This window comes from Macaca fascicularis, chromosome 11 (assembly GCF_037993035.2).
Source record: "Macaca fascicularis isolate 582-1 chromosome 11, T2T-MFA8v1.1".
In the NCBI taxonomy this organism is placed as follows: Eukaryota; Metazoa; Chordata; class Mammalia; order Primates; family Cercopithecidae; genus Macaca; species Macaca fascicularis.
In genome coordinates, this window is record NC_088385.1 from 131,089,292 (window position 1) to 131,115,136 (window position 25,845).

At 46.8% G+C, this 25,845-nt stretch overlaps 1 protein-coding gene across 6 annotated transcripts in view; it reads right to left on the minus strand.

Moving 5' to 3' along the window:
• CCDC92 (coiled-coil domain containing 92) overlaps positions 1-25,845 on the minus strand; it is a 35,849-nt gene that overhangs the window by 2,104 nt on the left and 7,900 nt on the right. For 3 of the 6 annotated variants that reach the window (XM_015431758.3, XM_065525009.1, XM_065525007.1), the window contains exons 2-4: positions 5,717-5,809; positions 4,801-4,947; positions 4,202-4,243 (exon numbers count right to left, since the gene is read on the minus strand). The exons of 1 other annotated variant lie outside the window; for it this stretch is intronic. In XM_015431758.3, coding sequence (XP_015287244.1) covers positions 4,202-4,243; positions 4,801-4,947; positions 5,717-5,750 — 223 coding nt within the window. In that variant the 5' untranslated portion in view covers positions 5,751-5,809. Of the gene's footprint in view, positions 1-4,201; positions 4,244-4,800; positions 4,948-5,716; positions 5,810-6,113; positions 6,252-25,845 lie in introns of those variants that run through there. 2 more of the 6 variants (XM_074008332.1, XM_015431760.3) reach the window with 2 other exon arrangements.

Sequence of the window (25,845 nt, forward strand, 5' to 3'; positions counted from 1 at the left end):
TTCTCCTGCTCCGCTGGTGACCTGCAGTCCCTGGTCACCTCACACAGCGCCCTTGGCTCTCAACCCTGGGTAGCCATCCTGCTCCTCCTAACGCTGGCTGGCTGGCTGGCCATCCTCCTTGATTGGCCCCTGGGAAGTTCTTTCTAGACTCTTCCTTCCTGGTCTGGAACTCACCTTGAGTGTCACCTCCCGATTCAGTGTCTCCTGAGCACCACTTCTCCAAGTGAGTCTCCATCAGACACACCCTCAAGTCCAAATAGCTGCTCTGCTTCCTACATCTTGACTCTCCCAGGGAGACTGGATGCAGTTGCCATCCCCAGCCTCCCCTTCCTGACTGTGCCCTTCTGCCGGCTGCTCAGTGCTGCCCCCTCCCTGCTCCTCCAGCTGGCCTTGGTCCCACCTCCTCTCTGGTCTTCCTTTCAGTCCATCCTGTATTTAGGAAGCTTGGTCACCCCTCTAAGTATTCTTGTCCTCTGTTCAAAATGGTTCCTCACTGCCTAATAAAACCCAAACTGCCAGATGCCTTCCAGTTCCACAATCTGTCCCGAATGTTATCTGTTCCCACATAAATCAAAGCTTCCATCACTCTCCCTAAGCCGCCACCTCTTGTTCTGTCTCTGTTGTACCCTCTATCCTTGACCTAACTCCAGACCTGCACACCCAGTTTCCCTGTACCAACTCCACCACCCAGGGCCTGCCTAGGCACTGGACGCCACTGGATGTCTTTCCCAGGCTTCTGTCTCACTTTGAATTTTCCCACCTGCCTGAGCCAGCAGCAGCTCTGCAGCATGTCCCACCAGCCAGACTCTGAGCTTTTGAGGGCCCACGGTTGACTGGACTGGTCTTATGCAGGGCACTTGCATGGTACAAGCTCACTGCAGGTGATGTGCGCTCCTCGACTTAGCATGGGGTCACGTCCCAAAAAATCCAATGTAAGTTGAAAATACCGTTAAGTCAAAAGTGTGTTTTTGATATTTTCAGCTTACCATGGGTTTATCTGGACATATCCGTGGTAAGTCGAAGAATGTACTGAATGTGTATTGCCCCATGCAGTTGAAAAATTTTAAGTTGAACCACTGCAAGTTTCTCTTTTTAAAAAACATGTGTCTGTGTGTATATATGCAGGTATAATGTCAGCAAATGACCTCCCTAAAAAGGATGCATGCAGTACTACCTTTCATGAGGTTTATTTTTTTGCCAAAAGGAAAATGGATCCTGAAACACAGTTTCAGAGGTAAAGAGAGGGACAGAGACACACACATATGACTCTATAGACACTGTAAGACCCAGGAGCCCAGCCACCTGGGCTGAACCCCTGCAACCTGAAATGCTGACCTGGGCATGGCACTGGGCCTGGTACCCACTGTCCTTCCCCCAGGGCCTGTGGGACAACAACCCATGCCTGTCGCAAGGCCTTTGCTTTCAGTCCACACGTGGCTGGACAGTGGGCCTTGGGCTCCTTCTGAGGAAGGGCTGCAACCTCAGGCCTTCAACCACATCCCTGGCCTGCTGTGACCATCCTGGGATTTTCTTCCCCCAGACAGTGCTGCAAAAGGTTGATGGATGTTTGGAACATTCAGGAACAAGGCTCTCCCTGGGCTTCTCTCATGTCCTATGAGGGGCAGCCCACAAAGGCAGAAGGCCCTGGCAGTCAGACTGGGGACTTGGATTTGTGGGGCACCTGTCAGATGAAGATGCAGGTTCAGAGATGTCAAAGAACTTGCCCAAGGCCACACAGTCCCTCTGAGTCAGAGTAGAGGCCCGAATCTGGGGATCACTAAGCATCACTCTGGTTCTTTTGGCCACAGCATCCTGAGAGAAGCTTTTCCTGGACAGACATTCTCCTTATCATCCTTCCTTGAGAGTCATCTAGCTGTGCTGGCTTCTCCTCCAGGGTGCGGCCTTGGCTCCGGGCTGATGTTTGCCGGCCCTGACTTGAGCGGGCCATCCTATGGGAAGGAGCTGGTGCGACTCCTCCTCCATCCCCAGCTCTGGAGAGCTGCTTCGGTGACTGTCCTTCCTGGGAATCAGCACCTCCTGTTTTGCCAATTTCTTGCTCTTTATAGAAAGCTCCACTCTACCTCCTCCTCTGTACATACCCCCTTTCTGGAAATTTCAGTCTTCCCATGAAAGCTTGGTGCACACTGAGCTGACAACAGCAACTGACGCTGGTCTCCAAACGCCACACTGCTGAGCCTGCCCAAGCGTTAGGGCACTGCAGTGCTTATAAACCTGTGCACTCCCAGGGCCAGCCCAGACTTCTGGGGTCACAGCCCCCAGGGGAGGGAAGCCAAGAGTCTATGCTGTACCCTGGGTCCCGGAGCTGCTTGGAATTGGGCAAGTTTTGGGTGCACTAATGTAAAACAATTTTCACCACTGGGAGGGGAGATGCCCCACTGGAACCACCTGAGAGGCTTTTGAAACTGCCTCTTCTAAGACACAGCCCTTGCTGTGAGGACCCTGCTGCTGCTGGGAGCACTACATCAGGTGGGTGGGCAGGCGGGCGGCCTTGGGACCTGGGGCTGAGAACCTTGACTGGAGAGGCCACAGCGCAAAAGTGCTTCTTCAGATTAGCCTGGGCCAGGAGGGGACAGGGAGCAAGGACGCCCTGGCTTCCGTGACACGGGTAGCTCCTTTCCCAAGGCTTCAGTAGTGGCAGGTGTGGACGCTGGAGGTCTCCAACGTCAGGTTGAAACCCTGTTCCTCTGCATTCCCAGAGGCCCAGCTCCCGGTCCCAGGGCTTCGGGGGAGGTCCCTGGTGTCCCTCCGCAGGGAGACTTCTGAGGACAGCCTCCTGTTCTTCCACCCCAAGAAGCCCATGGCGCCTTCCCTACCACACACAGACAGAAAGACGTCTGGGCTCCTCAGAGGCACACTCAGGAGGCTGTAATATGAGCAATGCAAATGGAAAATATCAGTGCTCGGTAATCCGCTAAGGCTTGGTGGAAATAGTCCGTGTCTTTGACAAGGAACTGGACACTCTCAGGAATGATAACTGCCATTGTGAGGCCTGTTTAGAAAAAGGCATTGTGGGGATGCAGAAGTTCTTCTTCAAAGTTTCTTGAAACCATGAAGAGCTTGTCATTTCCTTGCTCTATGTGTATCTCTATGTATGTTCCCATGCAGCTGCTCTGACTTGCCCCAGCATGCCTGGACAAGGCTAAATGAGCCCTGGACCATAGTACATGCTATTCCTTATTTGGAAACCCTCCTGACCCTCTCATGACTAGCTTCCTCTTTTCTTAGTCCTCTTTCCCGTTTGCCTATTTAGGAAAGTTTCAAGCTTTTAACCAATCGGGTTAAGCTGCGAGGTCCCATTCCGGCCAATGGAAACGGGACACAGTCATAGGGCAACTGCATCAGGTTATGAAGATTAGAAATGTCCTCGTCTCCTTTGTTCGAGTGTGCTCTTGTGGCGAGACTGCTGGCGAGTTGCACCCTTTCTGCAGAAAGTAAACTAGCCTTGCTGAGCCATCCATTGCCTTAGTGTGTTCTTCCCGACGTGATAAACCCGTTTCCAACAGGCGTCTCTGCACAAACATGGATTCAGCACTTTCCAAATTCCCACCCTGTTCTGGGGAGCAGGCTCTTTGCAGCAGGCACAGAGAGCCCTGGGAAGGCCTAGGTTTCTGTCTCTCCTCCGGCAGCCAGCAGGCGGATGCCCTTTGGGGTTCCCTGAGGTCCTGGAGGATTCTGGATGGGGGAAGGTTCTGGGGCTGTAGTCCAGAGAAAGGCCTGGATCCTCAGGGAGCTGTCTAGTAATGTGACCGCTCGCCCGCCAGCATTTAGCAAGCAGCTGCTCTGTGCCAGGCCCATGCCAGGCGGCAGCGACACAGAGGAGCGGGGGCGGTTTTGCCCAGTGCTGCTGCTGCTGTTCCTCCTCCTTTTGGGTTTAAGTCACATCTATTTTTATGTCCTGATTACACAAGGAACACATGTTCATTGTAGGAAAAATCAGAAAAACATATAATAGGCATTCCAAATATATGTGTCAGTCAAAAGAAAACAAAATCACTCATCCCCCTGCCCACTAATAACCACTTGCCACACGGAGGGATCCAAACATCCTTCTCATCTTCCCTTAGAGAGCTCAGGCCACACGCGTAACTCTTCCTAGCAAGTGTGTGACTAGTGAAAACGGCACTGACACGTACCACAAAGGGAAAGGTACTGTCATTTACTTCTGGGGAGGAGTTCTTACCTGTCTGTTCCGAACTTTTGACTGTCAGCTCATATGTTAAATCTAAAAGGGAAATGTTACACATTAATTCTGTTACCATACATTTCAAAATCTTCATCAGCTTTGAAAATGCAAAACCGATGCCCATGATTGGCCAGCAAGTCCTACCCAGACAGAGCAGGGTTTGGCAGCAGGAGAGGCGAGCATGACAGCAGCAGAAAATATCAGGGGCTGCTGTGCTCCCTGGGGTCAGAGGGCACCCTCTGTTCCCCCAAACTCCCTTCCCCATTCCCCCACGACATAGCCCAACCATCCAAAACAAGCCAGCAGCTGGCTCTATGTATCACACAGGTTATATCTTGGTTATCAGTTCCAAAACGCATTGGAGATTCTAACCATTGTATTTTAATCTCTTAAGTCCTCAGTATGCCAAGAAAAGGCTTTGCAGCTTTATGCTCAGTGCATCTTGATTATGCAATGAGGATGATACAAGGCATTCAGATGGACTCCTGCAATGACGATGGGAGCTGGGGGCAGGGCAGGCCTAGCACGTTCTGGCGCTGGGCTCTGCTGTGCCCCGTAGCTGCCCCCCGCCTGCTCGGGCCTGCTCCCCGATGTACCTGTGCAGTGCTGCTGCAGCCGCCTGATCTCGGAGTGCAGCCCCTTGAGTGTGCTGGCATGCTCCCGCTGAAGGAACAGGAGGTTCTTCTGTGCGCTGTGCAGCTGGTTCTCCAGGTTTGTGGCTGCCATGCTGACATCCAGGGGACCTGTGGGTAACACAGACCCTGGCTGCGGTCCCTGAAAAGGGTCCCAGGGCTGCCTGCCCTCCTTGGCTCTGGGTGCAGAAGGGTGTGCACTTCCCAGGACAGAGCAGAAGGAAACCACAGCGCCTGAAGGGCAGGGCACGGGGGCACCAGGGCTACACTCCCATCACTGCAGGCAGGCCCCAGGCCAGGGACAGCAGCCTCTGCTTCCTGAGCACCTCAGGGTATGCCCTAGCACTTAGCACCATGCCTCGCACACGAATGAGTGAGGCCCACTCCACCGTACAAAGTCACTTCCCTTTACTCATGAGGAAACAGATCAAGAGAGGCAGATTCGCGAGCCTGGGGTCACAGAGCCAGTGAGGTATGGAGCAGGGATTCTAATCCAGGGACCCGTTTCCAAATCCTGTCCTCTCCACGCACCACCTCACCCCAACAGAGACCAAATCACTCCCAAAAGATTTCCCTGACCAGGAAGCACTGACAGCTTCCTCATGGGACAAGTTGGCACCTGGGAAATGGGCCAAACATTTCCTCTAAATGGCATCTGGAGCCGGCCAAAGTAAGGAGGGAGAGCTGGACTGAATTCCAGAGGGAAGCCCCCTGCACTTCACAGCACAGCGAGGAGCCACAGATCCTTCTTGGGAAGGTTTGAGAACGTATCTCATGGGGCCAGGGGGTGGCGCAGGTGTCTGGAGTCTGTCCCCAATGCTTGGCCCCTCCCAGCCCCAGCTTCCAGCATCTGATGCTTACTCAGGGCCCCAGACTCTACCTTCATCGTAACTCGAGAAATGTGGTGAAGTCATGGGTCTTTCTGGAAAAGCTACCAGAGTAATTCAAGACGCTTGTACAGCACTGAAAAATACTGAGGATGAAATGTGGGTTATTTGCTTATAAATTATTATTGTAAACACAGAGCCTCAGAATGCATTTTTCCTAATTTGCTATTCCAGAGAACCCTACGTAAAGGAGGTACAACTTCTCAATGGCTCCTGGGACACAGCCCATTTGTAGGATGCCACAATGGGACCGTTTTGGAGACCCTGACACACCCAGGCTGTCACTGCTTCAGACGACACCAATTGCTTGTCAATGATCTGTACGACCAGTGATGTGCATGCACACTAGCTCTGGAGCTAGGACGAGTTCATAACGAACTTCAGACATACACTTTCATCACACGAAGACCCTTCCCAGGTGCTGCTCAGGGGGAAAGCCACAGACTCCACTCCAAGGGCCACCTGAGAACGCAGAGAAGGAAATAAAACACGACGGAGCTCACTAAGGGGAATGAATGATGACACATCCTAAAAAGGACCAAGAAAAAGAGAAACAAGAGGCCCTTTCAGTTGGCAACAAAAACTGGCAGGAGAGGGCCGTGGCCCCAGAACACGGTGAGTAGTCTCGGGGGCACCTCGCCATGAGCAACGATTGGGCAGAGCTGATCAGAAGCCTTGAAATTGGTCATCTCTCTGAACTAGCAATTTATTTTTAGGAACCTGCCAAAGGAAAACTATTACTTTTGTGTGAAAAGAGGTAGCTGTGAGAATGATCACTATAGTGCAGTTTGCAGTTGGAAAAGACTAGAAACAAACTCAAAACCGACAACAGGGAGTGGGTTAAAAAACTGAAGGCGACCATTTCTAGGCATGTTTCTATGAAACAAAGCATAGATCTCCCTGGCCTTTGACTCCCCTCGCACTAGGGTGCAGACGATGGCAGAGCTGAGTTTCCATCAAGCAGGGCTTTCCTCCGTGGAACTGTGGGCAGCCTTCCGGCAGGAGCGAGAACGGGTGTTTTCTGTCCCCAAAACCGTCTCGTGCTGTAACCGCAGACTCCTGTGTAGGCCGCTGGGCCAGACACTAGTTTCTAAGTGGAACCCCACAGTTCCTGAGATCCCAACACTGTCTGCACAGCACGTGGCCTTGGGGGGCGCTGACCTTAACAAAGGAGCCAGCTAGGACAGCGCAGGTTCAGCATGTGGAACGTGTGCCGCGTGCTTGCTGTGGAAAGGGTGAGCACCTTCTGACCTTGCCCGTCCCTCACAAAGCAGAACGCTTGAAAGCCGAACAGCCTCAGCGTCAAAGGAAGGAAAATCCCAGGAGCGCCTGAGAGCTGTCAGTAGCGGTGCCTACGTTTTCCTTCGACTGAGCAATCCAGAGTCATTCACTCTGGCATCAATTCCAGCACCTCACCTGGAGGCTGAATCCTGAAGAGCTGAAAGGGGTTTGGAAGTGGGAACTCTAGCAGAGCTGCCTGACCACTACTTTCAAAGGACAGACTCAAATCCAGGATTCTGTTGGCTGATGGAAGAAGCAGAGCCCATGTGTTAGTGGCTTGCTGTCAAAGAGAAAGAACCATTTAAATGTGATCCAGAATTTAGTGGGTCTCAGATGACAGGAGAGCTGCCCTAGGCCTAGCGTCCTACCTCTCACAAACGCTGTCCCCAGCTACACAACCTGGCGGTGGTCTTGATGCTGGCATCCCCCGCCATCCACTTCCAGTTCATGATGATGTCGCTGGCATCCTGCTTTGAAAGCAGTTCTCAGATCCATTCAACTGTACCCATCGCCACTGCTGAGGCCATCCGCACCCTCACCCGAATCCCTGCCAGGAAGCCTCCCCGTCCTCTCCTGCCTGCTCCATTCTGCTCTCCACGTGGCAGCAGAGTGGTTTGGTTGTTAAATCGAGACTGCTTAAAAACCTCCAACGGTTCCCGCTGCTCTGAGAATCGGACTGGTCTGCCCGGCCCTGCAACTGGCCGCACCACCCTCGCTTCTCCTACCCCAGGGCTCCTGGTGGCACCAGCTTTCCTCCGGGTGCCCTGCCGGGCTGTGCTTCTCCCACCCTAGTGCCCTCTCATGGCTCCTCCTCTGCCCAGAACACTCTTCTCGGGCCTCTCTCCTGCCTACCTCTCCTGGGTCTGCACTGTCTACTTATCCTTTAGGTCTCAGTAAAAGTTTACTTTCTCCCGGAAGCCCTGGCCCCCTGGTGCATTACCACCCTGTCCCCAGTTCTAGTCTGTGTGTCTCTGTGAGGGTCTGTAAGTGTGAGTCTATTTCCCACCTCCTTGCACAGACTCCAGGCTGTTCACTGCTGCACCTTAAGCCCTAGCACAGTGCCTGGCACCCTGGAGGTCTGCAAATGGGCCCCTGCTGCCAGTCTGTGGAGTGCAGCTGTGGTGCCAGGGGAATGTAAGGGCTTCAGGGTTGAAAAGCCTTTGTTTCCATGGGCTTCCTATTTAGGTGCTTCCTTTACAGGCATACCTTGCGCAAAGAAAACAGGATATACTAAAACACCCCGAAATGACACGACCACCTCACCCACCATGGTGGCACAAAATGGGATGCGCCTCTATGTAGAGGTCAGTATTTTCTTCTACACACCCCATGGGGGCAGAGGGGAATGGAGTAAAAGTGTTGCCAGCAGCCATCCCTATCATAGTGTGGTATTACATTTTATTTGTAACAAACTTAAATATGATTCAGTAAGTATTCATACTCTAGCTGCCTTGGTCAGTCAGCAACTTTGAATTATAACAACACTGTATTTCATTAATCCACTGTGTTAACTGCAGAAATACAAAAGCATCCTTAAAGTGTCCCATTATGATGGGTAGACAGCCTGGAGAAGAAAAGGCAGGCGAGCAGGGAGAGTGTGATCACGTAACGCGTGGAGCTCGCCAGTAAGCGCTGGTGAACCGCTTGGAGCCCTCACAGTGGGGGACAAGGGTCTCCTGGCCTGGGGCATTTCACTGACTGTCACTCTCCCCTTCTTCCACACTCTGTGCTGACTTAAAAGGCCCTGACATGGAGCCGCCGTCTGTGCAGGGCATTCTACAGCTGTTAGGATATTCCTAAATAAGACAGGTCCACTTGGGGTCAGGGAAACAAAGCACATCTCCAAATGGCATCCAGATTACTCAATTATTTTCTCATCAGCTCAAAAGAATAACAATATCACTGGCTTTCGGAGGGCAAAAGAGTTGCCACGGCTTAAAAGACAGTGGTGTTTTCCATTGTGGTCCTTCACGACTGAAGAGAGGTAATCATTGTGATGATGTCACGCTCCCAGTACTGTGGCATGACTGAAGCCACCGAGGCATCCTGTTTAGGCTGAGGAGACCCAGCCAAGAGATGCACATAATTCAGAGGGAGAAATGGAGTTGGTCCCAAGGGACTTAATTCAGTATCAGAGACGCTTTAGAAACATGAAGGAACATTCATGACAGATCCGTAATAGGGTCAGCGTGGCGGATGACAGGAGAGACAGGGCGTCTGCTGCAGATGAATAACGCCGCCTGCTGAGTAAGGGCACTCACCCCATCTTAGCTGTGTGTCAGCCAGGAATGGAGGGCAGCCCGTCTGGCAAAATGCTTGCACTTTCTGTGTCAAAAGGGCATATGCTACAAATTGTGTGCTCTTTGTACTGCAGCGCTCCGTCCTGAGGCAATCCAACTTTGTTCCTCAGCGTTGCTGGGAGCCATCCACAATCTTACAGTTATTTGCTCAACGAAAGGCGGCAAGGCCAGGACACTGGTCCTCTTCCCTCCTTGAGGATGCTGCCCATGGCTGCAGATAATGGGGCTCCAACTGACTATCACTTCGGGGCTTAGTCACGGCTGCCAGGGGCCAGCCCCCCCAGGTGACTGTGCACAGCTCTGCTGGTTTCTCTCCCCAGAGAATGCCAGCAGAAGCAATGCAAATGGGTACTTCGAAGGTCAAAGTCCTGCTGAATAGGTGACCTTGATCAGGACTCAAAGGTTAAGCCACACGTACATTTTTTCCTATGGCAAATCCACCAGGTACTAAATTAATTTACTGTTCACTCTACATGTTCAGAAAGTTAATACTCAAAAAAGTCTTTTCATTCCAAATCCTATAGAGGTAGGCTCTGAAGACGTGGCAAGACAGCTTCCTGGGTGGGGGGGTGCACTGCTGTCATTTCCTAGTGTCAACGTGTCTGAGGAAGGCCCGGCCTGGCCGAGTGCACTCTCCAGCAGCCTGAGGACAAGGGGCCCTGTGAACAGCTCAAGCCGAATTCCATTTTCCTTCCAAAGCGCTGTCCCTTCCTCTCAGGGCACTAATGTAACATGGCGACATAATTCTATCCACGGACCACCTGACTTGCCCTTGCACAGTGTTCTTTCACGTTACTTATGTCACTTGCTTTTGCAACCCACCGCTGGGGAAGAGAGGACGCTATCCCACAAAAAGAGAGAATACACACCAATAAACGCATCTAAGCCTTGCTGCTTCTCCTAGCCCACAGGTGATGTGGTGACAATCCCGAGGTCTGGGGCAGATTTAATTTCATGCAGAAATTCAGATGCTTTCCAAGTTGTGCACATCAAGTCTCTAATACTTTGAAACTGCAGAGGAAAAGCAAACACAGCCCACAGAAGTAGCCTTTTGGCATGGAAGGTAAGGCAGCATTCCTCCAGAGTCCAGAGCACAGGGCCAGGCCGTCAGAACAGCACTGCTCGCGCGGAGGCTGGATCCACTGGCTCTCCAGGGTCCACGTTAGAAAATCACACACCTGGCCAGGCGCGGTGGCTCACGCCTGCAATCCCAGCACTTTGGGAGGCCGAGACGGGCGGATCGTTAGGTCAGGAGATTGAGACTATCCTGGCTAACACGGTGAAACCCCATCTCTACTAAAAAATACAAAAAAAAAACCAAAAACAAAAAAAACAACAAAACTAGCCGGGCGAGGTGGCGGGCGCCTGTGGTCCCAGCTACTCGGGAGGCTAAGGCAGGAGAATGGCGTAAACCCGGGAGGCGGAGCTTGCCGTGAGCTGAGATCCGGCCACTGCACTCCAGCCTGGGCGACAGAGCCAGACTCCGTCTCAAAAAAAAAAAGAAAATCACACAGCTATAAAGGCACTGCCGACCACCCAATACGGCAGAAAGACTCACTAATGACTCTTGCTCGTAATACCAGCAAAGGTTCCTAGGAAGCTGGGTGAGGGTGGGGCTTTCTGGGCCAGGCTAGCACCTCAACAAAGCAGCAAGGCTAGCTTAGGAAGAAAGCACAAGGTATTCCACCCTGTAGCAGGTGTGTCCTGGTTCCTGGGATCCCAGCAGGTGCCCAGTCCCAAGGCCAGGGGGCAGACTCATCCTCTTCCCCTGCAAGGCCAGGCGGATAGGAGTCCTCTGGAGGCTGAGTTAGCAATAGGCTATTCCTGGGAAAAAGCAGCACTCGCTGCCAAAAACAGCTCTGGTGTTACCCGTGGGAGGAATCAAGGCCAGACTTATCTTCCCCCTTTTAAAAATACGCCTTTTCCTTTAGTGCCTCTCCTGTGTGCACACCTCCTTGCACAAATTTTCATGGTCAAGCACATTTCTGATCACGTTGCATCTCTCTGACTTTCTTGGGACCAAGCCCCACTTCGCCAGAGGCCCTCCTCAGTCTGCCCTTCCCAGCCGCACCCCACGGGGTCCCCTTGGGGCTGTGTGCTTGTCAACACTGGTGTCCTCTAGCCCCTGGCGTGGCCTGGACCCCTCCAACACAGGGCCTTTGCACCCCTTGTTCCCTCTGTCTAGAACTCTCGTGGCAAACCATTCCCTGCCCCCTGCCTCATTAACTTCCATTCTTCCCGCACATCTGAACTCACACATCACATACGTGCTGCAGATAATTTCCTACCGCTTCATAATGGCACCGAGTGGAGAGCTAAACCAGAACTACACTGCGTTTGCCAAAAAGCACCGCAGCAGCATGAATCTGAACACGACCTCACCCCACCATTTCTCAACATTCCAGAAGCAATATTCTAACGTATTCCTGAGACATTTCCTGGACAAAAAGAAATGGAGTATCTTTGGTAGGAAAGGGTCACACCATTTAAAAATGGGAGATTGTTTCTGGGCAATCAAGAACAAACTTACCTTTTAGCTGAACACAAAGCCTGTGGAAATAGGGTAATAATTTTAGAATCTAAAAAAATAGCACACTACCACTTAGGTGGTAGCTGTGAATTAGTTATAACGAGCTCTTTTAGATTCTAGTCATGAATAAGTTATGACCATTCACATTTGGTTCTCTCCTGCCATGAACACCAGGAGCCCTGCCGCCCTCTCTGTGCACTTTTTGAAAGGCCCTGACCTGGCAGCACTGCTTGGCCTTTAACAGGGCACAGTGTCTCAGCGTTTGTGCACAAGGACCTCTGGGGGCTTTTCTGTGGGAACTTTCTGTACTGCTCTGGTGTCCTATAGCTTAAGCGTTGCCATCAAGAAAATGAAGGCTGGCCGGGGAACAAAGGCAGCAATTGCAGTGATTGAATGTAACAGGAGGATAAAATGATTCCTAGCAGGGAGGTGGTTTTCTAAGTAGATTCATGGAGTCAGAAAACATTGAGGGTAGAATAAATCTTCAATATCAGGCATCCAACACCCCTTTGTTTCAAGATTAAGAAACTAAGGCCCAAAGAAGATCTGCTTAACACAATGGGATGCAAGAGACTGGCGTGGACAAACTCTTGAGACATTAGACCACTCTTGGGGCGGTAACTGACCCCTATCTTGTTACCTCAGTCATCGTGATGTCTGACTCATGGGGTGGCTTTAAGTGCTAAAAGCAACCAGGACGGGCCTGGCATAGAGTAGTGCTCAATGAATGTTAGCTATATTATTTTTATGTAAACACTGGTCAATAGTCCTATAAATATACCTCAAGATTGTTTACTTAGCCAACTAGGGTATTTCCTGAATATTATCTAAGTATGGAAATGAGCTAGCAAAGAAATTCCAATTACTTCCAAAGAGGGAAGGATAAAAGCAAATAGAAGCATTTTCTGGGACCTCTCTCCTCCATTTTCACTGGAGAAGAGCCATTCGGGGAGGCAACTAGAGAGGCAGGCAGAGCAAGGCGCCCCGAGGGACAGGAAAGCCTGCTTCCCCCTTTGGAACCATCTACAGTACTTCACAAGGCTAAAAAAACGGTCCATGGCTAATTAGGCCATCAACTCTCGATCCCAAATACCTGCTTTTAAGAAAGGCCACTCACCGTCTTTGAAAATGGATACTGATGTTACTTGAACTCATCATCACCTGGATAAACTGTTTTGCATGGTAGGACCCTATTATTCCTACTTGTACATGTATCTAAGAAATTCAACTAGTGAGCGAGCTGAAATCTCTAAAAGTTAAAGCAGCAATAAAAAGGGACAAGATTTCAAGGAAGGGTAAGTACTCAACAATGACTCCAGGAATATTTTGGTAAAAAGAGTAAACACGATTACAAAGTGGAAGCAAAAAGCAGAAGGCAAAGGTGCAATTATGTTTTAAAAAGATAAAACATCTTGTTGATTAGTCATTCTTAAAGAATTAAGTTTTTTTAATCTGGCAAAAACAGGTGTGGTCGAGAGCTTAGCACAAGAGTCAGAATCTTGGGTTCCAATTCCGACCCTGCCATATCCGAGCTGCAGCCTCTCTGAGTCCTCACCTTTCTCTTCTATAACATGAGAAATAATCAAACTTACATGATACAGTGACTGGGTGGGTAAAACGAGAGTTTTTGTATAAAACATTTTGCAGTGTGTCTGGCTTACTGCGATAAAGTGGCAACTGAACTAAATTTGGACTCATCCAAATGTGGAAACTTTGGATGGGAATGTTTTGTGGGTTCCCCTACTCCTGGCTAAGCAGCAGACGTCTTTTAATAGGCACGTCTCTAAAAGCTGGAAGAGGAAAGAAAACTCCAGTAGCAACCAGGAAAAAAAAAAAGATTTTTTTGCGAGATAATCACCACACAAAATAACCTGAATGTCTGTCAATAAAGGGCTAGCATGGCACATCTAAAGTATGCAATAATTAAAAACAGCATAGATCTGTATTTACCAACAAGGTAATATGTCTATGATAGGTTAAGTTTTTAAACAGTATGTTAAAAACTGTACGTATATTTTCACATTTTTGTATATGTGTAGAAGGATATACACCAAAGTGTTAAAAATCATTTGTCTCGGCCAGGCACAGCGGCTCATGCCTGTAATCCCAGCACTTTGGGAGGCCAAGGCGGGGGGATCATAAGGTCAGGAGATGGAAACCATTCTGGCTACCATGGTGAAACCCTGTCTCTACTAAAAATACAAAAAATTGGCTGGGTGTGGTGGCACATGCCTGTAGTCCTAGCTACTCAGGAGGCTGAGGCAGGAGAATTGCTTGAACCTGAGAGGCGGAGGTTGCAGTGAGCTGAGATCATACCACTGCATGCCAGCCTGGGCAACAGAGCGAGACTCCATCTCAAAAACAAAAACAAAAATTAGCTGGGCGTCGTGGCATCCGCCTGTTATCCCAGCTACTGGGGAGCCTGAAGCAGGAGAAACGTTTGAACCCAGGAGGCGGAGGTTGCAGTGAGTTGAGATCACGCCACTGCACTCCAGCCTGGGCAACAAAAGGGGAAACTCCATCTCAAAAAAATAATAAAGATAAATAAATAAATAAATAAATAAACATTTGTCTCTAGGTGGTGGACTCTGGGTGATTTTTACCTTTTAAAAATTCTATTTTAGTACTATCTATAAAGCTTCTTTAGTGATGAAAATATAGTCAGAAAAAAATTATAAAGTTTTCTCTTAAAAAAGATAATCACTAAATATCCACTAACAAAGCAGCATCATATGTTTTAACAGTATTGTTCCAGGGTAATCTTGGATTGCTAGAATTGTGATTGGTTTACCATCACCAAGAAGAATTAATGGGAAGGTAGTTGTTACAAATGTAACAATTTAGTGTCCCAAAGATATGCAGAAAAATGACAATGATGAGAACTTAGGTGCCTCCCGCCATGCATTATACATTCCTGTCATTCTCTGACATTATCTTTCATATGTATTTTATTTTATTAAGGCTCATCGACAATTCTTTCGACATTAACAGCCATTTCCTTCTGAAAGAACGTGCAGCCTAACATTGAAGTTGTAATGGATGTGATTAGAGAGCCTGACAATTAGACATGGAAAGAGGGTACACAGCCTGTCTGGGAAGGCTGCAGTCACTGGAGGCCTACAAGATGGATTTATTAACCGGGTTTCTCTGCACTCTGATTATCTCATACTTTAAGAGTTTCTATTTGGCTTCTATTTAAAAACCATGTCACGGGTCTGTACGCTGATGAGGGCTTGGCTTCTCTGTGTGAAAATGCCTCATGAAGAAAGCAAGTCTGTATTTCCGGTTGCTTACGCGTGTCTTTCAGTGGCCTGTGCACGCCAAGATAGGCAAACACATGCGCTCCTACCATCTGTGTCATGTGGTGCCTTCTGGGAGTGTCCTGGGCTTCATGGAAGATTGGGTTCCTAACCGCCAGGAGGCCAGCAGCGGGTGGCAGACCCCACCCCAGGAGGAGGGAGCACCAGCACTCCATCTCCGGACCCTCAGAGCTGGAGGGGCGATGCCCATACAGTGTCAACTCTGCACTTTCTATTCCAAAGACACAGGCTCAGGGAGAAGCTGCTTTGGGGGAGAAGGTGGCTAGTGGGGCCATGGAGGTGCTGCTCAGGCCCTTCCCACCCTCCCTGCATCCTCCTCCTGCCCTTTCTCGGCAGCCCCCAATGTGACTGCCCTCTGGTGATCACCCAAATAGCCTTGTTTCAAGAGCTAGAGCTAGAATCATTTTCAACTTAGTAGAAATGTCACTGGTGCACTTCTAACAAGCTTGTCATTTACCACGATGATCCTGAGTCAACAATTTAAGCACACAAATATCTCATAAGTTACCACACAAACAGTTCTACCTAGTGATACCTTCCTTTAATGGGAGGGCAAGTAAGCAGTTCACATCCAACTGGTCTTTCCATTTCCACCTCAGATTGAGATTACTGCCGATTTTGTCTACTAGTTGATAACTAAAAGATACAGTGATCCCAAATGCCAAATCATCGTTCATCCTAACGAAATGGGAAATACTTCATCCTAGTGCTTGATGATCACAAGCTCAACTGTAGCTCCTAGGCCAAGAAGATGTGTTCCCTTACTTTCAAAATCTCAATCTCTATGGTTTGCCAAACACATGGACCAATTCGCCTGACTTAACTGATAGGCTTCTTTTATCCATTTGTGGGTCTGCCTAATTACAGTACAGGTTTTAAGGAAGGAAATATATTCATTAGCTGAAGCTCTATACACTTTTTTTGGGTTGGGGGGGAGATAGGGTTTCTCTATGTTGCCCAGGCTTGACTCAAACTCCTGGCCTCAAGTGGTCCTCCTGCTTCAGCCTCCTATGTAGCTGGGATTATAAGTGCCAGACCCCTTACCTGGCTCTATACACTTTAATTTAGCCATATTTTTCCTTTATTACTTACAAAAAGTGAAAGCGCCCATGGTTTCATTAGCTATAATGGGCATCAGAGAAGATGCCTGTCACTTACAGAGGAAAGAGGCGTCATCCGTGTAAGGTGGTAGAAAAGGCTCTGCCCAGTCCCAGCCATGTCATCTTGGACAGTGTAAGAATTTAGCTACGCATCAAGCAAAAGCAAGCCAACTCCTCCAACTTGCCTGTCTGTGAAAGGGGCCCACACTGATTCCACAGGGAGGACGTTAGAGATCCTAGATATTATTAAAATAGTCCAACAATAGTCACTTCAGTGAATAAAGTCACTATGACCGGGCATTTAATTTTAGTACTTACATAGCTTCTGGTGATCAATAATCAGATACTTGTTTTTATTGAACATTTATTCCTTTGGAAAAACATAGCTTAAGTATCAATATTTTTAAAAGACAAACTCATATTTTTAAAAAGGCATTTACCATTTCCCTAGATCATTTCCTTTTTTTTTTTTTTTTTTTTTTTTTTTTGATGGCTTCAGCATGTCCATTTAAGGGTGTTTGACCTCTGACTTTCCATCTAGTGATCTGAGAGCCCCAGCGTGGATTATTCAATTCTTTACAAGTATCCTTTCCGCAAACTTCCTGTGCTGTGCAGAATAGGTGAGGCATGCTTACTGATGGCATTTATGACTGACCCCCATAAAGTTCTTCCCACTCACAATCACTCTTTATTATGTCAGGGAACAAGAGAATTCCCAGAATCATATGTTCCAGCTCTCTGGGAAATCATGCATTAAGTTCCAGGGGAAGGGAAAAGCTTCCCACAAAACAGCTATCCATTAAGAAAGTCTGTTGTTTAAAATGCACCAGCAATTCTAACATCCAGAGACCAGTGAGAGAATGGTACAAGGCAAATAGGTGTCACTTTAGGGCTGTCTTGCAACCAAATTTTGATCATCATAGATAAATGAGCCATTAGTGCATTAACCCAGTCAAAATAAATGAAAACAAGTAATGGCAAGTAAAATAAGGGGCAGGACAACTGTATTTCATAGATCACATATCAGCTGTGGGAGGAGAGTGAAAGAAATTGGGGAAGGTAGAAAATCACTACATCTGATATTCATTAGGAATTTTCAGAGAATGAGAGGCAATCCAGTATTTTCTTCCTGTCCTCGCCTTGTTAAAGGTCATCATTTTTCATTTGCACTTTTTCCATTTGTACAACTGACTTTGTCTCTTCCTCTTATATTTGACCTTGTGCCCCCACAATGGGGTTAATTGTAATCCTTGGTTCATGACACACTCTTTAAGGGCTCACTTTCATTTAGATACTTTTACAAATAAGCACCCAATGTATCCAACATTTTTGGAACTTAGCAATTTTGGTTTTAGAGTGCCCAGAGTTTCCATTTGAAGTCTGAAATTCTTAGGTTGGATGTTTCAGGTTCTTCTGGTTGATCCAGCTCTGGTGAAGCCTACTGGCCAGTCAGGAGCCTGGCAGTTTGACTTCCCAGTTTTCAGAATGGACAGCATGGTCACCTGAGGTCACACATGGCGGCCACTGTCCTTGCTGGCTGTGGGGGGAGTGTGAGGCAGCTTCCATCTTTGCAAGCAGCTGCTATGGGGATGCCTTTCAGTTGGCTCTGCCTGGCTTCTCAAGGGTGTGATCACCACACTGTAAAGGGTGGTAACAGCAATCATGTTTGAGGATAACTCTGTCCTAACGCATTCCCTGGGTTTAAAGCATCTGGGCAAGAAAATACTTAAGGGCCCACTTTCATTTAGATACTTTTACAAATAAGCACCCAATGTATACTCAAAGACATTTTTTAATAAGAAGCTGAAAATCATTAATCAAAATAGTAATTATGACTATTATTTACCAAATGTCTATGTATCAGGCTTATAGATGATCACTTAATTCTTTTTTTTTTGAGATGGGGGAGTCTCGCTTTGTCGCCCAGGCTGGAGTGCAATGGTGTGATCTTGGCTCATTACAACCTCTACCTCCCAGGTTAAAGTGATTCTTGTGCCTCAGCCCCCTGAGTAGCTGGGATTACAGGCATACACCACCACACCTGGCTAATTTTTGTATTTTTAGTACAGATGGGGTTTTGCCATGTTGGCCAGGCTGGTCTCAAATTCCTGACCTCAAGTGATCTGCCCACCTTGGCCTCCCAAAGTGCTGGGATTACAGATGTGAACCACCACTCTCGGCTGATTACTTAATTCTTAATCATGCAAGATACATGACTATAGTCATTTTTTATTTTATTTTGAGACAGAGTTTCACTCTTGTTGCCTAGGCTGGAGTGCAATGGTGTGATCTCAGCTCACCACAATCTCTGTCTCTTGGGTTCAAGCGCTTCTCCTGCTTCAGCCTCCCGAGTAGCTGGGATTACAGGAACACACCACCATGCCTGGCTTTGTGTTTTTAGTAGAGACGGGGTTTCTCCATGTTGGTCAGGCTGGTTTCGAACTCCCGACCTCAAGTGATCTGCCTGCCTTGGCCTCCCAAAGTGCTGGGATTACAGGCATGAGCCACCGCGCCCAGCCGATTAAACCCATTTTTTAAAGAATGGAGGCTCAGACGAGTGAAGACACTTAACTAAACTTGCAAATCCTAAGTGCATGAGCCAAATGCAGATTCTTTCCAAAGGCTGCTACCTCCTCTGCCTCGTGCCTTCCTAAAGTGCTCTCTAATTCCAAACTCAGGCTGTTTGGAACCACAGGCTCTCATGGCAGCTCTGGGAGAGAAGGACAAGCTGTCTCCTCACGTTAGTGGTCTGTTCTGCTGTTTCCTGTGCATTCTGGAACATTCAACCCAAGTGTGGCCGCTTGAGTGCAGTGGTAATGCTGCTGCTGACCTCCCTGGCGTCACTGACTGTGACAGGTCCCGCTGAGGCTTTCCAGGCCTTGTCTCATTACATCCTCACACCGCTCTAGGACAGAGGAACTGAGGCATAGAGAGCTTAATCTGCCTTATTGAGATCATACATAAACTTGGTATTTTTTTGGTGCTTTGTGGTTTCCTGTGCCCTTTTCAAGGAGGGGGAAATTGTGCCTATGATAGGCCTACATTTTTCCTGATCCTTTGGTCAGTACTCATGTTAGCTGAATTTAAAAGCATTCAATGACAAGATTTTCTGAAGAGGTAATGTTCTCTCCCTCAGATGCACTCTGGTTGAAAGTGGAGGCCGGGCGCGGTGGCTCAAGCCTGTAATCCCAGCATTTTGGGAGGCCGAGACGGGCAGATCACGAGGTCAGGAGATCAAGACCATCTTGGCTAACATGGTGAAACCCTGTCTCTACTAAAAAATACAAAAAACTAGCCGGGCGAGGTGGCGGGTGCCTGTAGTCCCAGCTGCTCAGGAGGCTGAGGCAGGAGAATGGCGTAACCCCGGGAGGTGGAGCTTGCAGTGAGTTGAGATCCGGTCACTGCACTCCAGCCTGGGCGACAGAGCAAGACTCCGTCTCAAAAAAAAAAAAAAAAAAAGAAAGCGGATCACACAGATGAGCTATACTGGATCTGTGCACTATAGCGGAATAGCAGGGTAGGGATCAACCAGGCTGGATCCAGACCACCAGGGTTTGCATTCTAGTTCTGCCCTTCGTTAATGATGCAACCTTGGGCAAGTCACGCATAACTCCCATGCCTTATTTCGTCATCTGCAAAATGGAAAAACAGTACCTACACCTCATTAGGATGTGGGGAAGACTGAGTTTATCTAAAGAGATGCTGTCCAATGGAACTTTCTGTGATGATGTAAATATTCTATTCTCTGTTGTCCAACAAAGTAGCCACACCAAGCGTCTGGCTGCCAGACTCTTTTTTTTTAGATGGAGTCTCACTTTGTTGACCAGGCTGGAGCACAGTGGCGCAATCGCAACCTTGACCTCTTGGGTCCAAATGATTCTCCTGCCTCAGTCTCCTGAGTAGCTGGGACTACAGGTGTGCACCACCACGCCCTGCTCATTTTTGTATTTTTAGTAGAGACAGGGATTTCACCACATTGGCCAGGCTGGTTTCAAACTCCTGACCTCAACTGATCTGCCTGCCTCAGCCTCTCAAAGTGCTGGGATTACAGGCACGAGCCACCGCGCCCGGCCTTAGGTGCCAGACTTACAGATGATCACTTAATTCTTGAAACAATCACGCAAAATAGGTATGGTTATGCCGTTTTTAAAGAACTGAGGCTCAGTGGAGTGACCACACTCTTCTGTAGCTATTGTGGCCACATGTAGCTATCAAACACTTGAAATGTGTGGCTAATGTGTCTGAAAAATTTTTCATTTTATTTTTTGTTTGAATTAAAATAAACTGTCCCTATGAGGCTAGTGTCTACCAAGTTGGGCAGCACAATCTAAAGCATTTAGAACCATGGCTAGAGCTATGTGTTTACTATCATTGCTTCAATACGGAGAGTCATCCAAGGGTTCATTTGCTCCCAGGTAAAATGTAACTGCTGTGGCCAGTGCTCACTTTGTACTGCTGGAATAATTTAACAATTTTCTTCAACTGCCATCATCATTATGCCATTTTACATCTTCATAGCATTTATCACTCTCTAAAATTAGGTCGCTTATTTATCTTTCTTACCTTACTAGCTTTGTAAACTCCAGGAGAACAAGGACTTTTCTGTCTTGTTCCCTGCTATTTCCCCGCCACCTACAATAATGGTGCCTCTGGAAACCTGGGCTGGCCCTTTAAGAAAGGCTTCTTTCTAGGAGTTGCACATTAGTGGTGATCTCACTCAGCATCCTCCCCGACCTCATCATTAGGTGCTATGCTGTATCTTGTATTAGTGAGCAGGAGAGGGCTTAGAACAATTTCTCTGATTGCCATAGATAGCTCAAAAATAAAAAGAGTAAAAAATTATCAAGCCACCTACAAATTAAAATTTCATTTCTGTGGAAAGGAAAATGTGGGCTTGTTCAGGACTTCCTAGAGTTTGTGACATACGGTATCTTCTCTGGTGCAGCTTACTGACACCTGGAAATTTCTCTTATGAGCCAAGTATGTGAATTGTCAATGCTAAGCCTGTGACACGGCACTGAAGCTGAGATGCGGCCATGGTGCATGTAAGCTCATGATTCAGATCATGCTTCATGAGCTCCTCAGTGGCACTCAGCAGCTCAGAAACTCAGGAAACGCCTGTCATAAGCTTGGATGATGCTTTTCTTGGTCTGTGACACAGTGAGAAAAACGAGGACAATGCAGTGAGTTTTCCATAAAGCTAACTTTATTAGACTCAAAGGACAATTCTTCATTTTCATTTTAGAACTGCCAAATTTAAAAGCGCACTGTCCCATGAATTCCAAAGCCTAGGAGCCACTCTAATCACTAGGAGGTTATGGGGATTGCCAGGAGCTTAACGTCATCATTGATTTTGTTTTTTAATTTGCTTTTTGAAGTTTACAAGGCCTTTACAATAGGCTAAGCAATTGATTCTCCTTTTAAATATGCATCTGGAGGTGAAAGATCAAGCCAGCATATGTTTCTAAAGTGCTCACTGTGTACTCAGTCCTATGCTTACAATTTACTTGGGGATATGAGACTCAGCCACTAAAGTACAAAGAAAACAATATATAATTAAATCCTCACGAGGCATACACCAAGCACAGGAGCCAGGGGAGGGCTGTCCATTAAGGGTGAAGAGCTGCCCATGACAGCACTGGCAGCTCTCTCTTATCTACCTGTCTCTCCTGCCCCAGGCTGCATAAATCCCTGGAAGAAAGGGGCCGGCCTCAATTATTTATTGTAGCATTCCTGGTACCTATCTGTTGCCAGACACATGGAGGTACCTAATAATGAGTGAATAAGGACTGGAGTGACAAAGGTTTTACTCTGAAGAGGTTGGAATTAAACTGAGCCTCAAAGGATGGGCAGAGTTGGGTCAGGAGGAAGCGTTTCTGGGGAAGTAAATACGAATGAAGCTTTAGAAGGAACATGACACCATTAAACTATCTGATATGGAAAGAACATTCTGGGGAATGGTGGAAAATAAGGTTAGATAGAAAAGTTAGTGTCAGATTTAAGTTGTATATTAAAAGCTGCTCAGAAAAGTCGAGATGGAAAAGATAAAAAATGGGGAAAAGCTGAGGTTTTACTCAATAGAGGCAAAATCCCCACTTAAGGGAGTTTAGTCTGGCAGGGATGATGCAGGATGAAGCAGACAGAAACTGCAGTAGCAACACAGCCTTTAGCTCCAGGGAAGAAGAACGAACACGGAATCACCTTTTACCAAGGGCTCGGTGCCAGGCGCCATGCTACGTACTTGATCAACACTCTAAGGAGCAGATATTCTTACTCACTTCACACGTTAGCAAACAAGCTTGGAGGGTTAAATAAAATAACTTCCTTAAAGTCACACCTAGTAAGAGGCAGAGCTGGGGTCATCCCAAACCAGTCTGACTCCAAAGCCTCCAAATCAGTCTGACTCCAAAGCCTATGATCTTAACTAGATAATATACTGTCCCTAAATGAAGACAAAATGCCGCAACCCTCTTAAACGTAAAAGTGCATATGCTGCACAGCCTGAACACCATTTGGCCAACATTCCATTTGTTAAACATTCTCTTTTGCCCTTTTCTTTCCCCATATTTTAAGCTGTAAGCTTCTCAGGTCTACTCTTTTGTGCCAGATGCTAATATAATTCCAGTGCTTATTCTTGATGCTGCGGCTTGTGAAAAAAAAATTCAGAGGAAGAGAAAATGCTTCTTCTCTCCTAAAGCTGCAGAAAAACAGACACCATTTTGGGTTAAAAAGCTAGTTCTCTTAAAGAGCTACAAGCTTACTCTGCTATTCTGTGTGGAAATGTGTAAAAATGTACAATTCTGTTTTGTTTGTACTACCGAACATTTTAAGACACCTGGGCTTCAGAGATTGTTGCTGAATCCTTTAAAATACAGCTCTGAACTTCTAAATGTCTGCTTTTTAAATTGGTTGCCTTATTTACTAACTTGTTAATAATACAATTTCATGTGGTATCTCTTTTTTGAAGACATAAACACTTTTAAGGTGTTCTGGTTAGCTGGATAAGTGGCTTGGAGTTTCTCTCGATACAGAAGACTGCAACAAATGCAGATACTGACAAATTCTTTATTCAAATGTAGTTTGAGTTTTGCCTGCTTAAGTCAACAAATGATGCCGCGATTCAGAAGGCCGAACGGGATGGGGAGTAGAGAGAGGAAAGTGGCGACTCTGTGCTGAGACATAACATCATCTGGCAGTGGCAAGAGTAATCTTCACGTGGGGCCTCGAGAGGAGATGGCCTGCTTCTACAATCTGACTCTAGCCTGCTAAGAACACCATCTACACAGGTTTTTTTTCCCCTCAGAGAATCTAGTCGTTGTTTTACGGCTGATGCAAGATACATTTTTTTTTTTTAATCCAAAGAACAGATGGAATTAGCGTGTAAGTTTTCTGATATGAGGCAAACTGTAAGCAGTCGGAATTAATGGAAGAACACAGGGTTCTCATCCTCCTGATGAGTCTTGAGTTTGATCAAGTTGGAGCAGTGGTTCTCAGCTGGGACAACTGTGCCCCCAGGGAGCATCTGGTGATGTCTGGAGATGCTTTGGGTTGTCATGAGTGTGTGGGTGGGTGCTACCAGCATCCAGTGGGTAGGGGCCAGGAATGCTGCTAAATGGACCATAATGCACAGGACAGCCCCACAGCAAGGATAATCTGACCCCAAAGGTCAAAAGAGTTTTGGATGAGAAACCCCCAGGGTTAGGGTCAACCTAATTTGAGGTAGGCCTTTTCTCCCCCTTTGGACTTGAGGTTTATCCTGGTCTCTCTGGGTTTCCGGGATGGCTAGTAAACGCAGCGTATGGCACTCTTGGGAGGGCAAGCTCTCCCCACATGCAGCATCCTTCCTGTACCAGAGAACTGCTAACCCTGGAGGAAAAGGCAACCAGCAGGTGAGGGAGCAACAAGAGCCTACTTGAGTGAGCTTCTTCCTTGTATCTTACACGCTTGGCGAAGCAGGAGTGCAGAAAGGGACTACTTTACCTGTTTAGCTAAAACGGCTGGAACACTGGATCAGCATTTCCTTGCTTTCTTTTGCTTGGAAGAAAAAGGACTGCAAATAAACTCCAAATTGCCTAAGAATGTAATAATTTTCTTCCCATTTCTTAATAATGTGAGATTTTGCTTTTCTTGTATGAACGTTAACGTGACCTGAGAACTGAAGAGGGTGAGTGCAAGATAATTCTGAAATGCAATAGGGACTCCAGTGTTATGGTTATAAAGCTGCATATTTCTACAGAAATTAAGTGGACACATTGAAGCTGACCTAGGTGTACAGTTTCCACAGGAGTACTCTATCTAAGACAAGCAGGAAATCTCTAGGAAACTTTGATGTTTAAAGGCTTTAATATTTCTTCAATGCAAAGAGTTTTGTTTTTAAGGACTTCACTAAATATGTAAACCTTAGGAGAATTTTAAAGACTCCCAATAAATTTATGAAATCATGTCAAAACTCCTAATATTTTATATATACTAGCACTTTAAGAAAGCTTTCCAGGCTGGGAGAAATGAAAGTACAGGCTCCGTGGTCACCAGGAAACCCTGTGTACAACAGCCATAATTTGAACTTTGTGATTTGCACAAATATACTGGAGAAGTTGAAGTAATTAGTGTTGCGCTGGTAAATCTTAAAATGGTTTTCTACTTCGAAAAGGTCTCTTTCAAAATAAAAACAATTGCTCAGGTTATAAAAGCAGTTTAAAAATAAAGTTTAAACATAACAGGTACAAACTGAAAAGTTATTTATCTTTTTTTATAAAGTGTATTAACAACAACAAGGTTATTCCAATATAACACAGAAGACTACATAAAAGAAATTATTCAAGTTCTTAGTACTTTTAAAGAAAATCCTTTCATATCTATTTTTGTGAATTTGGGGGTATAAGAGAAGGTTGTGTCTTCTATGTGGGGGTTGATAGAAAGTATTACAGTTCATTCTTTCTATAAAGGAAGCATCTTCAAGCAGCTTTGAGCCAGACACTGCGGAGGACACATGGAGCACACCAACAAACAAGAGACAAACACTCTCCCCCTGTGGAGCTAATATGTGGGAGCAGGGGCAGGGCACAGACAACCCTGTACATATGGATTCATACAAAAAGCAGAATTTTTTCACAAAGGCTAAATTAAATGGAACTTCCTAAATTCTTGACACTTGCCTTACAGAATAGCTCAATGACTACCTAACACCATGATTTCAGAGTAGATGAATCTAAACATGAGAATACAAATTAAAGGGAGCTGTAACTTAAGAAACTATTATCGTTATAAATTGCTTTTTAAAAATCCCAGACAGTATTACATGTTATGACAACCAAGAGTCACTCTACTTCCATTAGCTGAATGTTTTAAGATGCCACATTTCTGACAATTTTAAATAACAACTGCATTATTTTTTAACGTAAATTTTGTTTTCTAAAGTTCCTAATTCCCTTTGGACCAACAGAATAGTAAGGCAATTAGTTAATAATATTTACCTAAAAATGAATAAAGAAATTAAAATTCAAATGGAAAAAACATCCCTTGTCACCTGATAATCCCCACGGATGAGCTGCTGGGTCTTTTTTTGAATACTTGTTATTAAAGCTCAAATTA